The 23,431-nt window shown below is 37.3% G+C and overlaps 2 protein-coding genes across 3 annotated transcripts; one reads left to right on the top strand and one right to left on the bottom strand.

Moving 5' to 3' along the window:
* Positions 1-3,618: 3,618 nt before the first annotated feature.
* On the bottom strand, positions 3,619-4,551 carry LOC107521837 (olfactory receptor 148-like). Its single transcript, XM_016166898.2, has one exon. It carries the CDS (start codon positions 4,549-4,551, stop codon positions 3,619-3,621), a length of 933 nt encoding a protein of 310 aa, XP_016022384.2.
* An 8,772-nt stretch (positions 4,552-13,323) lies between these two features.
* LOC118602852 (von Willebrand factor A domain-containing protein 5A-like) lies at positions 13,324-23,031 on the top strand. 2 transcript variants are annotated; one of them, XM_036221000.1, is made up of 12 exons: positions 13,370-13,386; positions 14,509-14,556; positions 14,962-15,081; positions 15,791-15,848; positions 15,957-16,159; positions 16,459-16,681; positions 16,800-16,975; positions 17,268-17,382; positions 21,151-21,320; positions 21,570-21,658; positions 21,842-21,986; positions 22,403-23,031. In XM_036221000.1, the coding sequence occupies exons 4-12, from the start codon at positions 15,806-15,808 to the stop codon at positions 22,496-22,498; spliced, it is 1,260 nt and encodes a 419-aa protein (XP_036076893.1). In that variant the 5' UTR covers positions 13,370-13,386; positions 14,509-14,556; positions 14,962-15,081; positions 15,791-15,805; the 3' UTR covers positions 22,499-23,031. The 2 variants fall into 2 exon arrangements, with proteins under 2 accessions (XP_036076892.1, XP_036076893.1); XM_036220999.1 differs by lacking the exon at positions 14,962-15,081 and having other exon boundaries at positions 13,324-13,386.
* Positions 23,032-23,431: the final 400 nt, after the last annotated feature.

Below are 23,431 nucleotides of genomic sequence, written 5' to 3'. Positions count from 1 at the left end.
AATTAGTGTATTTGGTAACGAGAGAACTGGAAAAGCTAGGATGAAAGATTATTGGTAAGGAGAAGCTAGGATGAAAGATTAATGAACAATAGAAAAGGCAGAGTGTAACGTGAAAATAAAGAGTTACAGTTGGCTAAGGGAAAAGAGGGCTTGAGCACAAGAATAAGAAATAACGTGGGATTACTCTCATACATCAGAGATACTGAAAGGAAAAAAACCTGGGGTAAGATTTTTTTAGGGTCTGTGTATAAAAGAATAAACATTTACTTTCAAAGTTTCAGCAAAATTGCTATATTGTGTATAGCTGCATGAGGATCTGAGGTGAATCCTAATTCTATACACAAACAAATTGTGTGCCTTAGGGAAAATCACCTAACATCTCTAAACCTTGTTTCACCTTCTGTAACATAATCTCAGTGTTTTTGTGTAGATAAATTTAACAAAATATAAAGCAATTGCACAGTGCTTGGTAAGAAGTAAAGACTCGATAAAAGGTAACTGTAGGCAGATGCCTTGAAGGCTACCTAGGCTACATTCTCTCTTTCCTGCCCACACCAAACTGAGGTATTCGACAATTAAACAGTGATTTGAAAGGCTTCAACAATAGTTCTAAGAAAAAGGAGAGAACTAGCAAAGTCAAAATCCACAAGGACATGTGACAACTAATAAGTAGATCTATTTTTAAATTGTAGTAAAATATACATAGTATAAAATTTACTATCAACTATTTTTAAGTGTACAGTTCAGTACTGTTAAGTATATTTCTACTGTTGTGTAACCAATCTCCAGAACTTTTTCATCTTACAAACTGAAACTCTGTATCTGTGCAACAACTACACATTTTCTGCTCCCTGGCCCCTGGCAACCACATTTTTTTTTTTTCTATTGATTTTACTCCTCCAAATACCTCATATAACTGGAATTATACAGCATTTTTGTGTGACTGGCTTATTTCACTTAACATAACGTCTTTAAGTTTCATTCATGTTATAGCTTGTGTCAGAAGTTCCTTCCTTTTTAAATCTGAATGATATTCCATGTATGTATATACCACATTTTGTTTCTTCATTCATACATTTGGATTGTTTTTACCTCCTGGCTCTTGTGAATAATGCTGCTGTTAACATGCTATGAATATGAATATATCTTCAAGACACTGCTTTCGATTCTTTTGTATACATACTCAGACGTAGAGTTGCCGGATCATGTGGTAATTGTATTTTAAATATTGGGGGGAAGCACCATACTGTTATCCATAGTGGCTGCACCATTTTACATTCCCGCCAACAGTGTATGGCGTTTCAATTTCTCCACATCCTGGCCAACACTTAGTAGTTTTTTTTTTTAAGTAATAACAATTTGAATGGGTGTGAGGTGATAACCTATTGTGAGTCTAACTTGCGTTTCCCTAATTGCGATAATAAGCATCTTTTTATATGTTTGGCCATTTGTATGTTTTCTTTGGAGTGATGTGTGCATGTGTGTGTGCACACACGTGTCTTTTAAATAAAATTCTATGTTAGGTGTTTTACTAAAGTTTTAGATGTAAGAAAGATTTAAATTGTTTTAAAGTTTTTTTTTTCTTTTCAATGCCAAGCAGTTATTACAACACTGATTTAGAAGTGGCCAAAAAAGTGGTCAGAATTCATTCTGATTTCAGCTTTCATATATCTTTAATTTTACTTGTATGTAGATACATATTTAAATTAGAGCATGTTGCTATTCTACATCCTAGTTATTTCATTCATGTTTCTCTTTGTTTGTGAATAAATATGCAATTATATCATAATTTGATCTAATTAAGTAGTATCCATCCATTCATTCATTCATTCAGTAAACTTACCCCGGTTGTTTACCATGCCACTGGGTTATGTCTTGTGAAGCAACAGTGAATAAGAAAAACAGATTGCTACTTTTATGGAACTTTTCATTGTATAGAAAATAAATCTATTGAACAATATGAGTACCAGTGTGATGAGTATCTGTTCATTAGTGTTATCCAGGCTTTACCAAAGAGATATCATAGAATGTGGGTTCTTCCACCAACATCCAGCAGTAATAGGACAATGAACTAATATTAGAGTTGCTTGGATCTGGCATGTCATCTAGGATAGGCATTCCTAAAGTGTGAGAATACAATTCTATGTGATCTTAGATTTTGCTAGTCAGGCTATGAGGGGCCATGGAAACCTCATATTGCGCTTCAAACTCTTTATCCTTGAATGCGTTTCATTTTGTCCTTTTTGCCTTGTGCCTTTTATAAGAGTAGCAATTTATTATATTTGAGATTTTTTGGTGTGTGTTTATTGGTTTCAAGTAGGACAAAGACTTATGAGTAAAAATGGAATAGAAAAAGTACAAGTTACTAAAATGTCATGAAAACTAAGGACTAGTTTGTCTGTGAGATCTCTAGTAAATGGGTACCTGTTCTTTCTACCTGGATTCTGGAGAAAATTGAGAAATGATTATCAACTCAGTATTGCTAAAAGCCAAGTTGTAAAATGAAACTTGGTAAGAGATTCAAATGGGCATAGAGATTAAACCCCACAATCCAGCCATCTTCTCTTCAAACAATCCTAGACAGAAAGGGTTTCTCGGTTCTTTTATACTAAAGAGTAATGTGGGAGATTGGTAGCTAGCTGGCACAGTAGGAAAATCATGATAGTAGGAGTTAAGAGTGCTTGGGTCTAGGCCTGGCTTTATCATAACTAGATGTGTCATAGAAGGCAATATACTTATTGTTATAGCACAGTCGCCCCATCTACAGATGGGTACAATGAACGGTGGTACACAATAAATGAAGATAATAATAAAGTCAATATGTGAACATGACTTCTGTCAGTACATATTTTGCCAGTTATTTATTAAATACTTTATATGTATTATGAGCTCTAGAAAAAGGTGATGACAATGAGTACCTTGCCAAGTAAGTCTTTTAGGGCAGTCACATCGTAGAGGGATAAAGATTAGGAACTTTGTAGTTAATTAGATCTGTTCAAGGTCTGGTTTGCTGCTTAATGTGCAAACTGGGCCCATTGCTTGAAGTCTCTAATCCTCAAAGCTCATTTTTATTTTTTGAAAATGGAAACTCTGTGGGGATGATGTAAAGATTAAATAAGGTGCTATCTGTGAAATGTTCATCATAGTGCCTGAAGTTCATACTCACTAATGTTGGTTACAACTATTCTTAACAACATGGGGAAACTGAAAGTCTATAGGCAGAAGTGGAAATAATTACATTCAAAATGGAGAAAGAAAAATGAAATAAGGGGTGATTTCACACAGAGATGGACTACTGAAGGTTGGCTCTTGGACTGACAGAGATCCTTACCATCCCCAAGCAGGCTAAACTGGCTTCCCAGTGTAGGGGTAAGATATCTGTCTAGCTGATGCTGTGCCCCTTGGATTCCTTACCCAGAATTAAGGCACTGAGAATAATATTAGTTATAGAGTTATTTATGGGGTCCCAAGAATTATAGAGAAACAAACATATAGGAAATTTTATTAGGCAAACAAAATATCATGCTTTAGAGCAAGCATTTTCTATTTAATGAGAAGATACAGGAAGATAATATTAAGAGACCATAAATTTCCAAAATCCATTACAACACTCACAATTTAGTCTAGAAAAGTAAGTACTACATTGTGGAACACTCTTTTCAGGGATTGTTTTACTTCTCTGTTTCTTAAAGAATAGATCAATGAGTTCAGCATGGGTGAGATGATATTATTTAATATTTGCATCACAGCACCAAGTAAGGTATTGGGTGTGGGTTGCACATAGATCATGATTATGGGTCCATAGGCACAGAGGATTGCAATGAGGTGGGCACTGCACATAGAGAAAGCTTTCTGCCTTCCTTTTGCTGAATGGATTCTCAAAATGGCAATCCCAATGCATATGTAAGAGACACAAACACTGAACAAAAGAATTAAAGCCAGAAAGCTAACATATGTGGAACTCACTTTCTGGGCCAGGGAGCTGTCACCACAAGCCAGGGGTAAGACAGCAGGAATGTCACAGAAGAAGTAGTTCACTTGATTGGGACCACAGTAGGTTAACTGAAAGGTGAAAGATGTCAAGATGGTGGCTTCAAGACAACCCATCAACCAGGCTGCCATGAGCAAACTGACACAGACGTTAGGGCTGATGATGAGCATGTACCTCAGTGGGTGACAGATAGCAACAAAGCGATCGAAAGCCATCACAGAATAGAGGCAGCCTTCTGTAGAACCTAGGAAATGAAAAAAGAAGAGCTGTGCAGCACACCCCTTGTAAGAAATGGCATGGCTATGGCCAGAGAGATAGAATAACATCTTGGGACAGGTTACAGATGGCAACAATATGTCAAAAATAGATAGGAGTCCCAAGAAAATATACATGGGAGTACGAAGACTAGAGGAAGAAACAACTGCTGTAAGGATGAGTAAATTGCCAAGCAGGGTGAAGATGTAAATGAATGAGAAGGTGACAAAAAGTACAGTCTCCAGTCCCTGCGTCTGAGGTATTCCCAGTAGAATAAACTCATTCAGCTCTGTGTGATTCATCATGTTCCCAGAGGGGAGGTCTGGATAGAGACAAAAGACAAGAAGGCATGAATGTGGAGAGTGATTTGTGACATACAATTACCAATACATTCATTGTCAACAATCTTTGTTTAAACATAATGATGATAAAATTAAAAATTAGAAATTCTTTCAAAGACATTTAGGGGCTACTTAAGCAAATCTATGCCTTCATATCTAGAGATATCATATTTCTTCATGAATATGGATACAAAGCAAAATGAAGCATTAACACGGTGAAATACTGGATGTGCTGAGAACAAAGATCTCAGCACTGAACAGAAGACCATAATTTAATTAATGTCTACAACCAATTATATAACAATAAATGCCCTAAAATAGACCAACCTGGAAGCCTGATCTTCTGATTCCTTTCCAGAGCATATTTATAGTTACTCAGAGATGTAATCGAATGCCCTAAATATTCACCTAAGGTCAATTTGAGCATCCACATCTCTGTTGAGAACAACGGATTGCGTACAGTTCAATAAGCATGAAGATTTGGTTTATATTAAATAGCCATATAAAGTATAGCAAAAGGAATATAGTTAATAATATTGTAATAGCCATGTATGATGTCAGACGGGTACTAGATTTATCGAGGTGATCACTTCATAAGTTCTAAACTTCTAATCTTCATGTTGTACATCTGAAACTAACATTATATTCTAATCATAATTGAAAAATAAAAATATATATATTTAAAATATTTGGATTGTATTAATGTCATACTAATAGGATATATTCCTTAGTTTATTTTCTTATTTGTCTATTTTCATTTGACTGAAAAGAAAGTGACAAATATGGACATTATCATGGGATTTTAAGTTGTTTAAATGTTAGCAGCTAAGTTGTATTATGTAGATGGTAGTTTTTAATGAAATTGTGTCATGCAGGATATTTAATCTTTGCAAACAATTGGAATTTTTGAATCTCAGTACAATGAAAATATTTCAGTTCTACAAATGTTGTTGTGTGTTTTCTGTTTTAATGTTATTTTTTATTTCATTTTAGTAAAAAATTTAATTTGAGATCTACCCTGTTAACAGATTTTTAAATTTATAATATAATATTGTTAACTTCAAGCACAGTGTTATAAGGCAGATCTCTAGAATTTATTCATCTGGCCTTGCTGACAACTTCATAGCCTTTGATGAGCAACTTTCTATTCCCCCTCATCTGCCCCTAGCAGCCACCATTCTACACTCTGCTTCTATGAGTTTGACTATTGGTTTTATTTTAAAGGAAAAAGTCGTTAACTAAACATGTTGAGAATGTGAAACTGCTGCTAGTGTGTGTTGTGGTCAGCTGTCTCTTACAATGCTTGAGTAAAAGTGTCTGTAAATTGTCCAAAAAGAAACGATATTTTCAATCCCAGTTTTTACTGATCTGTTTTACTGCAATCCAAAATAAATGAAAATTTTCCATTTCTTATAATTCCTATTTAGCTTCTCTGATCTTCTCTTATAATTAATAATTACTGATTGATAATTTTATCTTCTAAAATAATTAATACTATCTACATACATTAAAGAAATTCCAAGGAAAATGAATTTAGGTTCTATTAGACTGTAAGTTCCCTGAGAGTAAATACTATTAGTTTGTCATTGAATCAGCAGTATTTATCACAATACCTGTGAATAGTTGACATTTAAATATTTGTTAGATAAATAAAAAGTTGAAAATTAGTTTATGGATATATTTTTGACTTAAGTTCCATAAAGAGACCATGTCCATTTTTGTTTACCGCTGTTTTTATCGGTTTCCAGAAATGGTAGTACCCAATAAATGTGTTTATTTGAATAGAATTTTAGAATGTTCTGCTATGATTCCTTTTGTCTTTAAACTATTTTAAGCTTTCGTTTTTTCTACTAACCCTGGAAAGCAATGATTGTAGATTCCTTGTCTAACAAAAGAAATTTAGATATGAATCAAAATGCAGAGTAATTAGGTTAATTCTTAAACTAGGAAAGATGGAAGGAGCCTTGAACGTCTTCATAATTACTGGTAACTCATAATTGCCTCTTGCTGAGTTGGTGTGGGGAATATAAATGATAGGTAGAAGTAGAGAATTAAGAAAGGAGAATGGACCTTCTTGAAGAGAAGGAAAAGGAGAAAGTCATAATTAGTAGAAAGTTTTGGAGCAAAAATAAAAAGATGTAAAAAGGAATTAGTGTGAAAATACTTGAAATAGAAGAAAATTATTCACACAACTAAAGTTCTAGATTTAGATCATGCGTCTTAATGCATATGATAATTAAAACTAAAATAGCATTATTACAAAACATTAATACAACTTATTTACTTTGTTATTATTGTCTTACGAGATCAAGCCTCAATTAGAGATTCTATTTGTGGAGGAAAGCCAATATTCTTCATTTTTTCCCAGACTCTTCTTGTCAACTTCCATGAGGAATCCTCTGGATTTGAAGTCAGTCAGTTAGTTCTTTGTGCTGAAGTTGTTGAAGAGAGAGTTCATGGCCACTGGGTGGCCCCATACTCTGGAGTATCGACCTCTTTATGTAAGCATCCTTGTAGGTTCTGCACAATTTCAGTCAGGTTCCATCAATGGAGAGAGCTAATAAAATTCTCTCATAACTGTTATGAGGGAATTTGGATAAGGAAAGATGAGATTTTCGTACCAAGAAGATTTGTTTTAAATCTAGATTCTCGCTTACTAATTCTGAGATCGCGGTGTTTCAGTTTACTTATGCCTCTAAAATAGACATTGCATTACAGTCTAAGAATTGTTGGATAGATTAAACGGAATAATGCAGTATGAGGCATCTAATGTGATGTCTGTTATATTGCAGATGCTCAGCTACAGCTATTAACTCCCATACTCAGTGCAAGCCTAAAAACACTCTTGTAATGTACTAATTTAATACTAACAAGAGCATGGCTAATGCTAAATAACTCCTAGTTTGGGGGGAGTGTTCAGAAAACTGAGCACCCATGGTGGTCTCCTCTGAATTATGTTAAGGTACAATAATAAAACATGTGATGGAGAAGATTGAGAAGCATACCTCAGTGTCTACGTCATCCCTCACACACTACCTGTAAGCACTTGCACCTCTAAACCATTCAAAACACAGTAAAATGTGAATCATGCTAATTCATGATATTAGTGATATGCAAGGTGAAACAAGAACCATTTCTGTTAGATCCAAGGCAGTGTAAACGTTATTTTCTGTAAGATAAAAACCAAAAACAAAAAAAAAATGTATGAGAAATATCTCATAAAAATATCACCATTTCAGACTGAGAACTTATTTATCATGTTTTTTTAAAAAAATTATCCTCCTACAGTCATGCCACCCTGAAGAAGCCCAATACCGTCTGATCTCAGAAGCTAAGCAGAGTTGGGTCTAGTTAGTACTTGGATGGGAGACTGCCTAAGAAGACAAGGTGCTGTAGGTGTAAAAAATAAAAAATAAGGAGTTGTAAGTTGACAAGGTCCTTGCAATCTGTGAGGTCAACCAAGGGTTGCCTCCCTCTCACAAATAAATAATCCTTATAAGTTAAAACATTCAAGCTCCTTTCTATTTCAAGACCCACAGCCAGGTAGGTTTGTACGTATCACAGACACACATGGGACTGATAATAATAATTCAAATGGTATTTTAGGGTTGCATCCATATTAGAAATGAATACAACTCTCTTAGAAGATTCAACTAAAATTCAACTATTTGTCTAGGAAAGAGGCAACATGGCATACTAAAAAGAACTTGGATTAATGGTCCGAAGACCCATGTTCAAGTTCTGAATTTTGATGTGACTACGGGCAAGTAACTTAATATCTCTGAACCTTAGCTTCTCATCTTTAAAGAAGCAGAAAGTATACCTGCACCAGTAACCTCAACCTTAACTAATGAGTTAAAATTTAGCGTTACAACTGGAATACTTTTGAGAGTGAAACATGGCATTATTAATAATTAAGACAGGACAATAAAGGTAAAATAAGAATATTTCTGCCAAGCTTCCGAATAATTTTCTTGGTATCATGCCTCTCGTTCGTGTCCCACAAATCTGTATTTTGACATGCACCAGCATACTTTTACTCCTTGAAAATTTGTGCTGTTCCTATAATTGTACTACGTATATAGTGGGTACCCACCAAATGTTTGTTTTTGATGAATTGAGATAACTTTATCTCACAGAATTGTTGTAAAAATTAAATGTGATGATGTTCATGAAATATTTTGATACATAATAATGTGCTTTATAATGGCTCATTATTATACTTGCTATAGAAAGTCTCATGCTAAAGAATTTGGGAGGTAGTTACCTGTCTTAAGCCTGAATGAGGAAAGAAAGGGTAAAGTGAGAACAAAACAGTACTGAAGGCCAAACCTTGAGAAATACATTTTAGGAAAAGGAGAAGAAAAAGGAGCCACATAAGAAGAAATATATACATTTCAAAAGATATTTGGGAAAGAACCAGGAGAATGTCTTTTACATATCTTTGGATCACACAGATTATTATTTTCTCTATGCCATAGAAATATATTTTCTCCATGTCAGGGAATATATCCAACTAATTTTTTTAAATCCTAAAAAACTGTGGAGTGCTGGAACATGAATTAATGATTAATGAACAAAAAAGAACGAATAAATGCATTCCTACATGATGACTGATAGAGCGAATGGAGGAAAGGGCTCTCATGTCGCTGCATAGAGTGAGAAGGAATCCCTTAACTGTAATTCCTTTCAACAATCTCTGCTACCCAGGACTCCAGAGTGAGGTTAAAAGTAAAAATTGAGAAAGCAGAGGAGATACTCTGAGCACTTACATGAGAAAAAGTATGGAAAACAAAAATTTTTCCCCTCCTTTCATCTTCAATTTCTTCTATAGAGTTATGGGTTCCCCATTTCAAATGTCTCTCTGTTCCCAGTGCCTTGAAAGTGGACTTGGATTCTCTAACTGCTGACCCTAAATGGCCTTTTCATTCAGAATCACACAGAGCGAGGATGCTATGTGTCTGATGGCTGCCTCTTACCTAGAGTGATTTCCTCAGCGTTAGCAGAAATAAAAAGATCTCTTACCTTTGTAGGATTTTAAATGATCTCGCAGTCCCTCTGGAGACTTATCAATAATATATCCCAAGACTCAGAAGACCTCTGGGCATAGGGGACAATTAAATGCTGGATGTCGAGAAAGTTTAGGAGTGAGAAAATAACACACAGTAATCGAGATAACCTTTAAAGGAATAGAGACTCCAGCTTGTGGATCCCCCCTGGTCACTCTATTTTTCCGTTCCGGGTTGACATTCCATGGAACCCTTTTATTCTCTACAGATCTCAGGGATCTGGCCTACTTATCTGTCCTTTTCTCCCCAGTTTCTACCTATTCCCTTACCTTGTATGGTTGTGGAAGAAATTGTAACATAATGAAAAGAAAACATACCTTGGAGCCAGAAGGTTCTGGTGAAGAACAAGTCTACTTTTCATTAGATATAAGTTCTTGAGTAGGTAAATGGTTCTCTTTGAATCTTAATATTGTCATTTATAAAATGGAGTTATAATAGTATTTTATAGAGTGACCATGAAGATTAAATGAGATAATACTTACACATTTCCTGAAACATACTACAATTTTTTTTTTTTTAAATTAAGGTTCCAGGACAGTTAGAACAAAAATGAAGTCTTTCCTCATGTCTCAACCTTCATGATGTTAATAATTTTAGTAGCTTGGTTAAAGTGACTCCGTTTTATATATTCTCTATTCTCACGCTTTCCTTGGTGAGGACAGCCATTGTTCCTGTCTGAAATTAAAGCTGTTTGTCTTACATGAATAATACTTAGCACTGGTTTCTAATAAGAACTCAGTATATAGCAGCTAGATACATTTGTTCAGTCCATCTTATCTAGTATCTGTTCATCTGTGGTAAGTTCTGTTGGGCTTAGTTTTCATGTGATCACTCCAAACATAAAATTTGTAAGTTACCAGTGATCATGTGAAAATAACTGCTATTATTTCTAATTGCTATTACCAGTATGTCAAGTAAAAAAAGCTTACGAGACTTGTGTACATTTCTGACACTTGTTGTTTTTGAAATTTCTCTTACAATATTTACAGTGAATAGCAATCACAAGGCATAAGAGTATATACAACTGTCATCATTTATATGCATTTATTCATTAATCAAATCATTTAATGCATTTGGGTATTTATTTACTTTAAGGTTTACGAGTTTTAAGAATACATAAAGGGCTGAAGGATGATAGGAGCAATAGGAAATCTTAGACAAATTGCTATGGAAATATCAGAGGAGAAATGAGAAACAGAACATAGGACTTTAATGAAACTCCATGATGATAAAGAGAGAGAGAGAATAGCATCATACTAGAGAATAAGCAAAGGAACTTACTGAAAGCCTGTTCCAAACCAGTGTTAACTATTCCATGTAGCACAAATAGCTCTTATTTCAGGAAGGGAAATAACTCTCGGAAGAACAGGATGAAAATAAGCAGCATTCCATGATTAACACACACTGGCATAATTCAGGGTATATGTGTGACATTGGTGGGTGCTGATATGAGTTGAATACTGTTCTCATAACGTACAAATCTTTTTCCATTTTATGCAGATATGCTTTTCATATTCAAAAAGGAGAGAGTTTCCTTAAAAGTTTATTTTTTTTATTGATCATAATCAGGTATTGGTAGGATATAGATTGTGTGGCACAAAACCTATGTGACTATTATAAATCTTATCGAAATTCATTACTCTCTTACGTAAAAGTCTGTGCTAATGCAGCGGTCCTACTCCATGAAAGTCTCAGGGACTTAGGATCCTTCTATATTGTTGCTTCTTCATTCTTTGTGGTTGTCACTGTAGTCCTCATGGTTCGAAATGGCTCAGAATATATCTGGATTCCTACCAGTAAGTAGGAAGAGGGGAAAGTGGAGGGGAGGCCATGCTCTTTTCTTTGGAAGAGTGTGTCGTGGTGCTGCAAACATCATTTCTCATATCCCATGCACCAGAATTTAGTCATAAGGTTGCACCTAGCTCTAAGGGAGGCTGGGAAATGTCTTTATTCTGAATGACCACAAAGTTGGCTAAACTTGGGCTGAACTTGAGAATCAATATTGGAGGATACTTAGCAATGTTAAGCCGCAAGAACAGATTTTTGAGTGGAGATACCTAACCTAAAATAGCCTCTATCTATTCTCCATTATACTATGTGTTTTATTTTCTTTAAGCACTTTGGCTACTGGATATTTTCTTATTTATTTATTTGCTTATTTGTTTATTAAATATTTCCTCCTTTTGCAAGGTACGTTCCAGATGAGTAAACTCTTTTGTGTCTCGTTATTGCCATGATGCAATGTCTAGAACAATGCCTTGCATATAGCAGAAGCCCAATAAATAGGTGCTGACTAAAAGAATGAATTATGTGTTTCTCTTTCAAAAGTTTGACCATTGGCTTAATCAAACAGTTTATATGAAAAGAGTGAAGTTATTCATTGTATATAAACAAAATATTAATAAACAGATAAATAAAATACATTTGCATTTTTAATACTATAAAGTTTTGTTTAATTGTATATACTGTGCCAGGTTCAGAGACTTTTCATATAATTGCCCTTGTAATAACCAGCATCACGCATATGTTTCCTGATTCAATTCTTTCCAACCAAGCTGCCATGTCTGGGTTGTGGCAGGCTTCTAGTTCTCGCCTCTTTAGTCCAGGTGGGTCAAACGATGAACTCTGCCCACTTTTCCACCTTCTCCCTGTTATTGCCTAGATACTTCAGCCAACAGAAAAAAGTTGCAACCACAAGAAACAATACCAGACGTGATTTCTACGAAGATAAAAGGATTATTCCTTTTCACAGTTAGTTTGGTACATGTAAAAAACGTGGTCTTAGGGCCTAATACTGATAAAACAGAATTTGTGCTTAAGCTGCACTTTATTATATATGAATATGTGTGTATGTGTGTGGGTGTGATGATAAATATATGTCATCAAACCCACATCTATTAATAGCCACTGGATTTTTAAAAACAACCCAGGGAGATAGTCATTATCCCTATTTTAGAGATAAGAGAACAAATTCAAAGAGAATAAATGTGCCACAATAAATATACTGCAGAGACCAAAATCAAGCTGAGTCTTCAATACATATATTCCTTCTCCTATACAGATTCTCAACAGCAATACGGCTCTTTCTTTAAGCCTCAGATTTGATAGGTCATTTTAAAATAGAAAAGACATAGGGAACTTCATCACTTCCAGTGTCCCTTAGCCAGGAAAATGAGCACAGAGATTCTCAGTTACTAACATGTTACCCGCCAAGACTTGATTTAAGATCCTGATGAAAAACTCATAAATGACCCAGGACTGGAAGACTTGAGCCCAGTGTGCATTTTCCTGGCTCCTAATCCCCCCCTCTCCCTCCTCCCATGCAGTAAGGAGGATACAATCTTGGGACAAAAGACTCTGCTTAGAGATGAGAAGTCCCTGATATAAAGCCCATAAAGTTCAGGTCCTAGCCCACAGAATTATTAACAAGGCCTTGGTAAGTAAGTCTATTATAGAAATATATAGTTTTTGATATCGTCGTTGATGTTACTATTACAGCATTTTCACTCAAAAAAAAAAAAAAAAAAAAGAAACACAAAAAACAAAACCCTTCCCTTTGACCCAGAGAAAAGCGAATGTTAGAATATTTACTTAGGAATTTCCCGTCGATCCCTTACTATGTAGTCGCTACTTTATAACCGGTCCCTAGAAGGGGCGGGTCTTCCAGGAAATTTTGACTGCAGTTGTTTTCTCCTGGCTGTGCCTCAGAAGCTCTGGACTGCAGGAGGAGGTAGGTGACCACGCAGCCCGCGCGCTGGGGCTGGATCCCCGAGGGCTAAGACCCGCCCTTTCTAATTCCCTTTCTCCGTCTCTAAATCTGTTGGGGCTTTTTTCTTTCTTTCTTTCTTTTCTTTCCTTTTCTTTCTTTTTCTTTTTCTTTTTCTTTTTCTTTTCTTTTCTTTTCTTTTCTTTTTTTTTTTACCGCATGGGCGGAGAATTTAGTTGTGGTGTGTGATCCCCAGGGAGTTTCGGCAGGTTTGGCAGTTCAGGGGAATTTATGAGGGCTGGAAGGGGGACTCAGCCATCTCCTAATAATCTCGAAGACCCTCTTCCTACTTCCCTTCTCTTTTACTTTCCTTCTCCCTCCACCCCTACTCACTCTCTTTCTCTCCCTGGTTCCCTCTCTCCCCCTCCTTTCCTCTCCCTCTCCCATTCCCTGACTCCCTCTCCTCTTTCCCCTCCTCCTCCCCCTCCCCACCTCTGGCGTACGGACAATGGGTGTTTCCTCCATTTTATGTAGTTTTGTGCTGTGGAAATGGAACTTAAATCCTCCCTTCCCACCCCCCAACCCAAATCGGATTGCACCCTTAAGTCCTTCTTCTACACAGAAATTCAACGGACTGACTCCGATCCCTTCTGTTAATACTTGGACACTGAAAATCTAGGAAAAATTAAAGATTAAATCACTCTCCGTTTCTATCCAAGGCCCACTCGTTGCCCCCGTGGCTGGATCCCGGGTTCTCCACTTCTCCCCTGCAACAGGCTTGCGGGGTGTGGCTGCTGCGCCATCCCGCGCCGGCCCGCTCCTCTCTCTCTCTGCGGGAGAGGGAACCGCACAAGCCCAGACTCCTGGGACCTGTGGGTCCAGAAACATGCAAACCCCTGGCCCCATGATCCGCCCTCTGTTCTTCCAGCTGCCTCAGATTCAAGGCCTTGATCTTGGTCAGCCGTAGTGGCCAGTCTGCCTACCTGTTGCTAGGAGCATTTCTGAAATATGCCATCCTGAGGGAGGGAGAATTTATGCTGACCCAGCATAATTTGTACTGGGGAGGGTGGGGAAGAGGGTGCAAATTTCCCTCAATAGGGATTTGTTCTCCGGTTAGAATCGGGAAAGCAGCCTGTTTCTTTGTAGGAGACGCTCACCCTCTGCTTCTGTCTCTTCACTTGAAAGCCAGCCTTGGTGAGTACTGCGGACCTTGAAGATTTGGTTCCCTGACACAGTTTCTTCAGCTGTTGTATTCCCGTGTCCTTTGTCCTCCTCCTGCTTTAAGCTCCCTGCTGCCCTTGCCCAACTCCAACCTGCTTTACCATCAAGTGCCTGCGTGGAAACCCTTTTCCTGCGCAGCCACTCCTCTCCCTATTACCACGACTGCCCCCTATGTTTCTGCTCAATGTGAGCCATTTTGCCACAATCCGTTTTATCCATTTCCTCGAAAGAAAAACAGACATGGAACAAAAAACCAGACCCATCTGTTGATTCTCTGTATAAAAGAATCATAATGTAAATCATAATCTAGGTACATAAGTGTATCCCTTTGTTGCCGTACCACATGAAATGGTTGTCTAAGATAATGAAATTTGGAAGATATGTTTAGGATGGCCCGATTTAAAATAGAAGACATGTTGCATATGTGAAATATGAATATTTTGGACAGAGAAACAAACAGTGGTTTCAACTGACATTCCCCAAAGGAAACGTCACAAGGTAAGTGATCTAATTTGCAGGGGTCCATTTTGGATCAGGGAGCTTCTTATGTGCAGGTCTCTGAAGAGCGTGAGCCAAAGTAACAGCCAAGCTCTACTTAACAATAACAGCACTATCAAGAACAATACTAATGTCTGTCGTCATTGAATAAATGCTTTCTGTAGGCCAGGCACCATTCCAGGGACTATATATTTATTAATTCATGTATACATATATGATGTACAGGTATGATTTTTATTTTAGAAAGAATACTGAGATTCAGAGGGTTTAAATTAATTATACTTATTGACCATACCTAAGGAATGGTATATTAAATACACTTTTGAAGAAGTAGAACTCGTGTTTTAACCAGCCTTAGGGTGTTTCAGACATTTCCTGTTTAGTGGGTACTTAGGTCTGGTATTTAGAAGGAGCCTAACTATTGGCACCTTTGTCTCTTTTCAGCTTCTTTCTCCTTCCTAGCTCCATCATTAACCCTCTGAATATATATATATATATATATATATATATATATAATGTGTGTGTATATATATGTGTGTGTGTATATATATATACACACATATATATATACACACACACACATACATATAATGTGTGTGTGTACATGTGTGTGTGTGTGTATAAATATATGAGAGAGAAGCACATAAAGTACTGATATTTGAATAGCTAATGCCAAACATTTCACTCTGTTTATGTGTCTTTTCCACAGTACCTCTGTGTCACCATGGTGCGCCCCTATGGTCTACTGAATCGCCAAGAGGAGCCAGGTAAGCTTGATTTGTGACTCTCACTTGCCATTGTATCTTTGGCACTTAGCACAATGCCTGGCCTGCAGGAGACATTCTACTAGTTAATCTCGAACACTCTATCTGCAGTGCCACTGAAGAGCATCTCTGTGACCTTGTCCATTTGTGAGTTTGTGGCTGGCGTGTCTGCTACCTTAAACTATGAAAATGAGGAGAAAGTTCCTTTGGAGGCCTTCTTTGTATTCCCCATGGATGAAGACTCAGCTGTCTATAGCTTTGAGGCCATGGTGGATGGGAAGAAAATTATGGCAGAATTACAGGACAAGATGAAGGTACTAGGGATGCGTACATTATCTCTCTCTCTCTCTTTTTTTTTCCTCTTTAGGATCTCTAGCAGATACAACTTTACAAAAATATGCTGACGTTGAATGCTTTTCTTCTACTCCCCTCTAGCTGCTATTTTCCTAAAAGCATTCAGAGGGAAGAATCAAGCAGAAGCATTTAAAATATAGCTGTGAACTTGGGAAGAACAGTCACAGTCCCTCCTTACCAGTCTTTGTTTTCTGTGCCACTTGTTTCTTTATCAGCCATGTCACCTTTGATATCACCTTTATCTCCCTCTTCTCCCTAGGCCCACACCAACTACGAGAATGCCATCAGCCAGGGCCAACAAGCCTTCCTGTTGGAGGAGGATAAATGCTCCAGGGATGTCTTCTGCTGTAATGTGGGGAACCTCCGCCCTGGCTCGAAGGCAGCACTCACCCTGAAGTATGTGCAGGAGCTGCCCCTGGAAGCAGATGGGGCCTTGCGCTATGTGCTCCCAGCCATCTTGAATCCTCGGTACCAGCTCTCTGGTGAGTATCTGCTCTCTTTGAGTACTGGAGGTTAGGGACACAATTGGGGAAGTCTCAAGGTTGTAAGGGTGCTAAAAAGTATGGCAAGGGAAAACACAACTCGGGCAACTTTTTGTAGGATGGCCTGAAGACAGTTGCCTTAAAATGAAGACGCCTGTCGTCCCTTTGGAGGACCTGCCCTACACACTCAGCATGGTTGCCACCATTAGTTCCCAGCATGGCATTCAGAGGATCCAATGCAACTGTCCCTTGAGTCCCATTGAGTACCTTGGAAATGATAAGACTTCTGCTCAGGTAATTAATAAGAGAACCCTGTTGTGGCCAGCACCCCTATTCTTAGGTCCTGATTTTGTTCCTCACTCGGTCTTCCCTAAATGTTCCTTACTTTTCCCTGTTAACCCAGAATGAGTCATACCGTGCTCCTTTTTTATCCCCATGCAATCTCTAGAGCCTCCTCTCCATTCTCACCCTTGCCCCTGTATTATGCCCACTCGTGGAAGAAGCTGTAGCCCTCAACTCTGACCTCAGCCCCAGACGGCAAGCAGTATGAGTGCTAACATGGCTTCTTTGCCTATGTCTAACTCAGATTTCCTTGGCTGATGGACACAAATTTGATTGCGATGTGGAACTCCTGATTTACTACAATGAAGTGCATACCCCCAGTGTAGCTGTGGAGATGGGGAAATCTACAACAGACGCAGGTATTTTCTTTCTTCCTTTGTACTTACCTCCTACAGAGTAACCCCTATCTTGGAGTTACCCTCAAATTACTCTCACTTTTCTTTCTATCCAGTAGTAGGTAAATAGCTTACACTATGGCATGCAAAAATGGTTTGGGTCAAGGAATATCATGTGACTATCTGTATTATAGGCAAATTTAAGTGAATCAGTAGATAACTGGACAAAGGACATGAACAAATAATTCATAAGATGAAGCACAGCTAATTTAAAAACATATGACAAATCAGTCTCTATGAGAGCAAATAAAAGTACAATAAAAATAATGATGTGACATTTTCACTTTTAAAATGATCAGTTTTCTAAATCTGATAATGCCTCATGCTTTAAAAAGTGAAATGAATTTGGCACTTTCATAGATTGCTAGAAGCAAAATAATTTGGTATTAAACTTTGGAGAAGAAATGTGGTCATAATATGTCAAAATAAATGTTCATTTTGGTAATTCCAATTTTGACAATCTTCCTAAGGAAATAAATCTAAATACAGGTAAAATTATGCATTTTAGCAATATCAAAGATTAATAAGCAATCAAAATGTCTTGCAGTAGCTAAATTAACTACTAAATACAGGTAAAATTATGCATTTTAGCAATATCAAAGATTAATAAGCAATCAAAATGTCTTGCAGTAGCTAAATTAACTATTCAAGGTATGCTTGATGAGTCATTATATAGCTACTAGAATGATGTATATTGACAGATTAAAATAATATGGAAAAAAAGGCTTCCAAAGAATGTTAAGTAAAAGAAAAGTAGGTTATAAAGACAGGTTATTATTAGAAAATAACCTATACATTAAGAAAAACATTTAAAACCACAGGAAGTATGCAAGTAGTAATTGTGATTAGAGTAAGACTAACTTTACTAATTTATTTTTTACCTAATAACTTTTTTTGGTTGATTCATCACATCAACATGTAATCTTACCTAGAGTTCTTTTTTTTGATCTTTTTTATAACTATATTGTTCTTTTGGTTTAAGTATTTTCACCTTGTTGTATAACCATTGCCACCATCCATCTCCAGCGCTTTTTTATCTTACCCTAGTTTCTTAATTTTTAAGACTTAGTTTCTTAATTTTTAAAATCTCTTTACTTTCTCTTATTTTCTAAAATTTCCTTAATATGTGTGTACTTTTTCTTGTAATTATAGCTGGTGTAATCCATGTCAGTCTGTTGCTCTCTTAGGCCTTCCTGGGCTGCCGTGCCCCTGGACTGTAGGGACCGTGATGCATAATTGGAGAGAAACTGTCACTTCTGAAGCATTTGCCCTGTTGGTGGAGTGGAAACATCCTTGTGAATAGTCATAGTCAAACACCATGTCCTGGGTTAGGCTCTTATTTCTCTAACTGCAACTACTATAAAGAGAGTTCTTTAGCTGGTCTTCAGTAGGCCATCTTTCTCTTTCATTGTTAATGTTTGGCCAGGATAGTGTCATATTCAAGGTCACGAATTGGAACTTTTTGCCCTTACTTGTTCAACCATTTTTTCCCCCTCAGGGCAAACTGCCCATGCTAAATCTATGAGAGAGAGTCTCCCAACTTCAGCCAGGTTTGCTCCAGCCCCTCTTCCATGAAGCTCTGTGCTCTGTCTTTGTACCTTATTTACCTGGTTCCATCCTTTCCTTTTGGTGAGTTTCCCCTTGGATGCCCGTGAAATACTCCCACAACAGCAACCTGATTTTCCATCAGGATTGTCTTAATCCATCAGAGGAAGTTTTAAAACGTTGGCTTTTAAAAGGTAAAGATTGAGGTCTTAGTCCCTTTCCTTCCAAGACGTTCTGCTGGCCCCTGTGCAGATTTCCTCATCTGTTCCCCAGGACCAGCTCTGCAGGCCGTCATGGGACAGTGGGGGCAGCCTTTATGAGTCTCATGAATACGCCCCAGCAGGTCTGCTCACATCTTGCTTTCCAGATCATACATTTGGTGAAGGTGACTTGCTGTTTTCATTTATACAAAGAAGTAAATGACAACTGGCAGCTTGGCTCACTAAAACCATTTAGAGTTCTGCCAGATGAAATATACCACTACATGCAGAAAAATGCAAAATAGAGTTTTCTCAATCTTAGAATATTTGGGTGGTGAACACACAATGCAATATACATGTGACATAGTATTGAAGTGTATACTTGAAACCTATGTAATTTTATCAGCCATGTCACCCCAATAAATTTAATAAAAAAATAAAATAAAACTTAGACTGTACTTACCATATTAAGAAAATGACTTTAAAAAATATATATTTTTTAATTTAATACAAATAATTGTATAAAAACAATTTATAAATAAGTTTACAAAATTATTAAGAACTTTATCCAAGCTGAGCCCTAAGTTGAGTTTCTTAAGTGTATTATGTCACTATCCTTACAATAATCTTGAGATAGTTATTAATTACCTTGATTTTTTAGATGAGGAACCTACAGCTAGCGAGCAGAAGAGCCAGGGCTCGAAATGCCTCATTTAAAAATGAGGGAGAAACTTGTGGAGGTGAAAATAATTGGAGCCAAGCCAAAAGAATTACAGTAAATAACACATTTGTGGTGCTTACCGTATGTCTGGCATTGTTCTAAGCAGTTTAGATATGTCAGCTCATTTCATGCTCATGGTGACCTTTCTGACATATCAGTACAGTGACAGTCCCACTACACCCAGCTGTCTCTTAGGATGGAAAGAAGTCTACCTTACGCATTAAGAAAAGCTGCTCCTCTACCGTCTATCCAGAGATCTGGGTTATTTAAAAGTTATTTTTGAACCAATGTGCTATCAATTATTTCTTGAGCCTCACCCATTTTATTTGAAAGCAGTTTCATTGTTGAGGTTTCCCATGGGTAAGAGTAAGCTGAGCCAGGTCCTGTAGCCCCACTGAATCTCAGGGCTACTGAGAATTTAAACTTGCAATCCTGAGTCACTATAAAAATAGAATATTAGGATTAAATTCTATGTCTTCTTATGGTCTCTGAACTGTGGATCTAGAGTTAATATGAACCAGCCATTTTCATTACATCTCTATGTTAATACTCACATTTCGTTTCCTGCATCAGTTTTCATTGCTCCTTGAAACAAAATCACAGCTATGCCTTTGACAACATGGTGACATAGGACGGCTCCCGTTGTCTCCTGAAAGCTGCTGTTTGCGTGAGGCTATTAGAGTTTCAACACACATCCCAGTGCTTCTCTTTCTTTGTTCTGGAGAGTATTGGTGGGTGCTTCATAACAAAAGCAGATGACTTTCCTTGGTGTGTGTGACACACTTTCAGCTCTTGTAAACTGTCAACATGAGAATTGTCCATATGAGCATCATTTTTTTTTCAAAGCTGTAATTAAAGATTTAAACAAGGACCCATGTGATAAATTTCCCATTGATTTGATTTGAAAAGAATGTGTCTGCAAATAGCTTGATTCTTCTGACAATTGCTGGAACATTTTAACTTAATGTATTTCACTATCCGCATAGCTGCTAGAAAACTAGCATCCAATTTTAGTATTTTAATTATTGCTTTTGCCTGATAACCTCTACTCTATTCTTTTTTATCTGTTCTGCTTCTGTACCTTTTTATATGTTTATAACTCACCTCAAACCTGTTGCCAGCAGATAGGATATAAAAATCAAACAGGGTTTTAGATTTGAGTTTTCTCAGCTTCCTGTGTAACTCAGGACGGCTGATTCTTGGCGTCTTTAGTATGCTTTCTTGAGTTCCCTTTCATTGTACAGTGTCCTTATCCTTTCCGAGTAGATTGTTTGATGGCAGATCCATCTGCAATGGTGAGTTTCTACCCGGACATCCCAGAAGCTCAGCCACCCATTACTTGTGGAGAATTTGTATTCCTCATGGACCGCTCAGGAAGTATGCAAGGCCCCATGAGTAAACAAGATAAATCTCAGCTGCGCATAGAGGCGGCCAAGGTAAAAACTAGCTCATTTCTTCTTTTCTGTCGTATCTTCAAGAAGGGATGAATCTCAGGGGTTAAAGTAGGGTCCATCTGGAAATTTGGGTCTGTTTCCACCTGAGCTACCTTTGACATGACCACTCCAAGGCTAACATTGGCATATAAGAGCCTGGAAGCATGAAAAGGGTAAAGGCCGCTCCCTCAGGAGTCAGATTGGCATGGTCTGTGTGTCCTCTCACCATCTCCTCGTACTCTCTTCCTCCAGGAAACACTGATTTTGCTGCTGAAGAGTTTGCCTATAGGCTGTTATTTCAACGTATATGGATTTGGATCTTGCTATGAGCCATTTTTTCAGTAAGTTTCTAGAACAGCCATACAGAGTCCAAACAGATACTCTAAAAAAAGGACTAGATGGTTAAAGGGGTTACTGTAGCGTTGACTTTGGCATTGGGAATTTCATGCGAGAATGTTTATAGGGGACCCAGGACTGGGCAGTGTCGAGTAGCTGTGTCACTTGGGTGTGTTCATTTTTCTCAGTCGTAGTGTGAAGTACACTCAGCGTACCATGGACGAGGCACTGAGGAGAGTTAAGCTTATGCGCGCTGACTTAGGGGGCACGGAAATCTTGACACCACTCAGGAACATTTACAGTGGACCTTCCATCCCAGGCCACCCTCTACAGGTAAAAACTGAAACTGAGCTAACAGAAGGGGACAGAGAGAATGAAATCTCTGTCCAAGAATCCACAGTCCTGGGCTTCACTATAGGGTTGATGAAATATGACTTGTCTATCACGTAGTAAAGAGGAAAGATAAGAGGCATTTGATAGAATTCTTCTCCTTAGCTTCATGCTGTGGTGCATGGATGACGGAGATTCTCTTGTGGAGCGCCAGTTAGTAGGGGGAGGGGATGAAAATTCCCAGGATTCTGAACAAACCGTGTGAGAACATGCAAGTGACAGTGGATCCTTCAGAATCTCATGCCTGTCTGAAGAGGCTTCAGAGTCTCTGGAATGAAATAGTTGGGTTTTTCAAGGGCAAATTCTGGTATTTTAAAAATGAACTTCATAGAGACTTGATAAATGTCTTCTTTCTTTAGCTTTTTGTCTTCACAGATGGAGAAGTTACTGACACATTTAGTGTAATTAAAGAAGTTCAGATCAACTGTCTGAGGCACAGGTATGACGAAAATTGATTTCTGGGTGACTGGCCCAAGCAGTATCACTTGTGATCTAATGCCACATGCATGATTCCAGTGTTGACATTCCTTTCAGGGACAGAATGATTCAAGAATTTTAGTTTATCCCCTAACAATGTTTTTCTACATCATTTTTCCCTCTTTACTAAAAGATAAGAGTGATTTTTCTAAATAACATCAATAACATAATAAGAGATATCATTGCCCTTTATTCTCTCTAAAACAATGGAAACAAGTATTGAATAGTAAGACTTTTTTTTAGTGTAAACATTTTTGTCAAAGTAAAACAGAAAGCAACACGAATCGTAAGTATATAGCTGGATGTATTATCAGAGTGATCATGCATTGTAATAACCACACATGTCAAGAACTAGAATATTACCAGTAACTGTCCATCTCTACCCCTTTCCATCACGTCCCAAATTTAATTACTACTCATTTTTTCCTCTCCAAAGGAAATAGCTTCCCTGAGTTGCAACACCATGGATTATACGTGTTTGTTTTTGAATAAAATTAAATGTTATCCAGTATGTTTTAGTTTCTGTGTATCTTGCTTCTTTCCCTCAGCAATATATTGAGATTCACACATGTTTTGCATGGAACCATAGTTAATTTTCATTGGTATATAGTATTCCATAGGATGCTTAAACCATAATTTATTGATTGATTCTATTGCTGATGGACTTTGGTTTAGCTGTTAAAAATAATGCTTTTATGAGTATCCTTGCATTCTCGAACATGTATTTTTTCACACACACTTGTGTATACACATATATATGCATGTATACATGTTTTATTTTCACATATGTATACACACACATTTCTTTGAGTTGACGTGGTTGAATTTATGGGAATGCCAGTTTTCTAAGTTATTGTACTGATTTCATTCATACCAGCATTGTACAAAGATTCCAAGTGCCCCATTCCCTA

The sequence above is a fragment of the Rousettus aegyptiacus genome, unplaced genomic scaffold, assembly GCF_014176215.1.
Source record: "Rousettus aegyptiacus isolate mRouAeg1 unplaced genomic scaffold, mRouAeg1.p scaffold_m13_p_5, whole genome shotgun sequence".
Lineage (NCBI taxonomy): Eukaryota > Metazoa > Chordata > Mammalia > Chiroptera > Pteropodidae > Rousettus > Rousettus aegyptiacus.
This window is presented reverse-complemented; position numbering and strand designations above follow the sequence as displayed.

Bases quoted from the DNA above. Each gene is read 5' to 3' on its own strand.
- LOC107521837 (XM_016166898.2), bottom strand. From the start codon at position 4,551: ATGATGAATCACACAGAGCTGAATGAGTTTATTCTACTGGGAATACCT.
- LOC118602852 (XM_036220999.1), top strand. From the start codon at position 15,806: ATGGTGCGCCCCTATGGTCTACTGAATCGCCAAGAGGAGCCAG. The intron at 16,976-17,267 runs GTAATTAATAAG...TGTCTAACTCAG, and splicing joins ATGATAAGACTTCTGCTCAG to ATTTCCTTGGCTGATGGACA. The intron at 21,321-21,569 runs GTAAAAACTAGC...CTCTTCCTCCAG, and splicing joins TGCGCATAGAGGCGGCCAAG to GAAACACTGATTTTGCTGCT.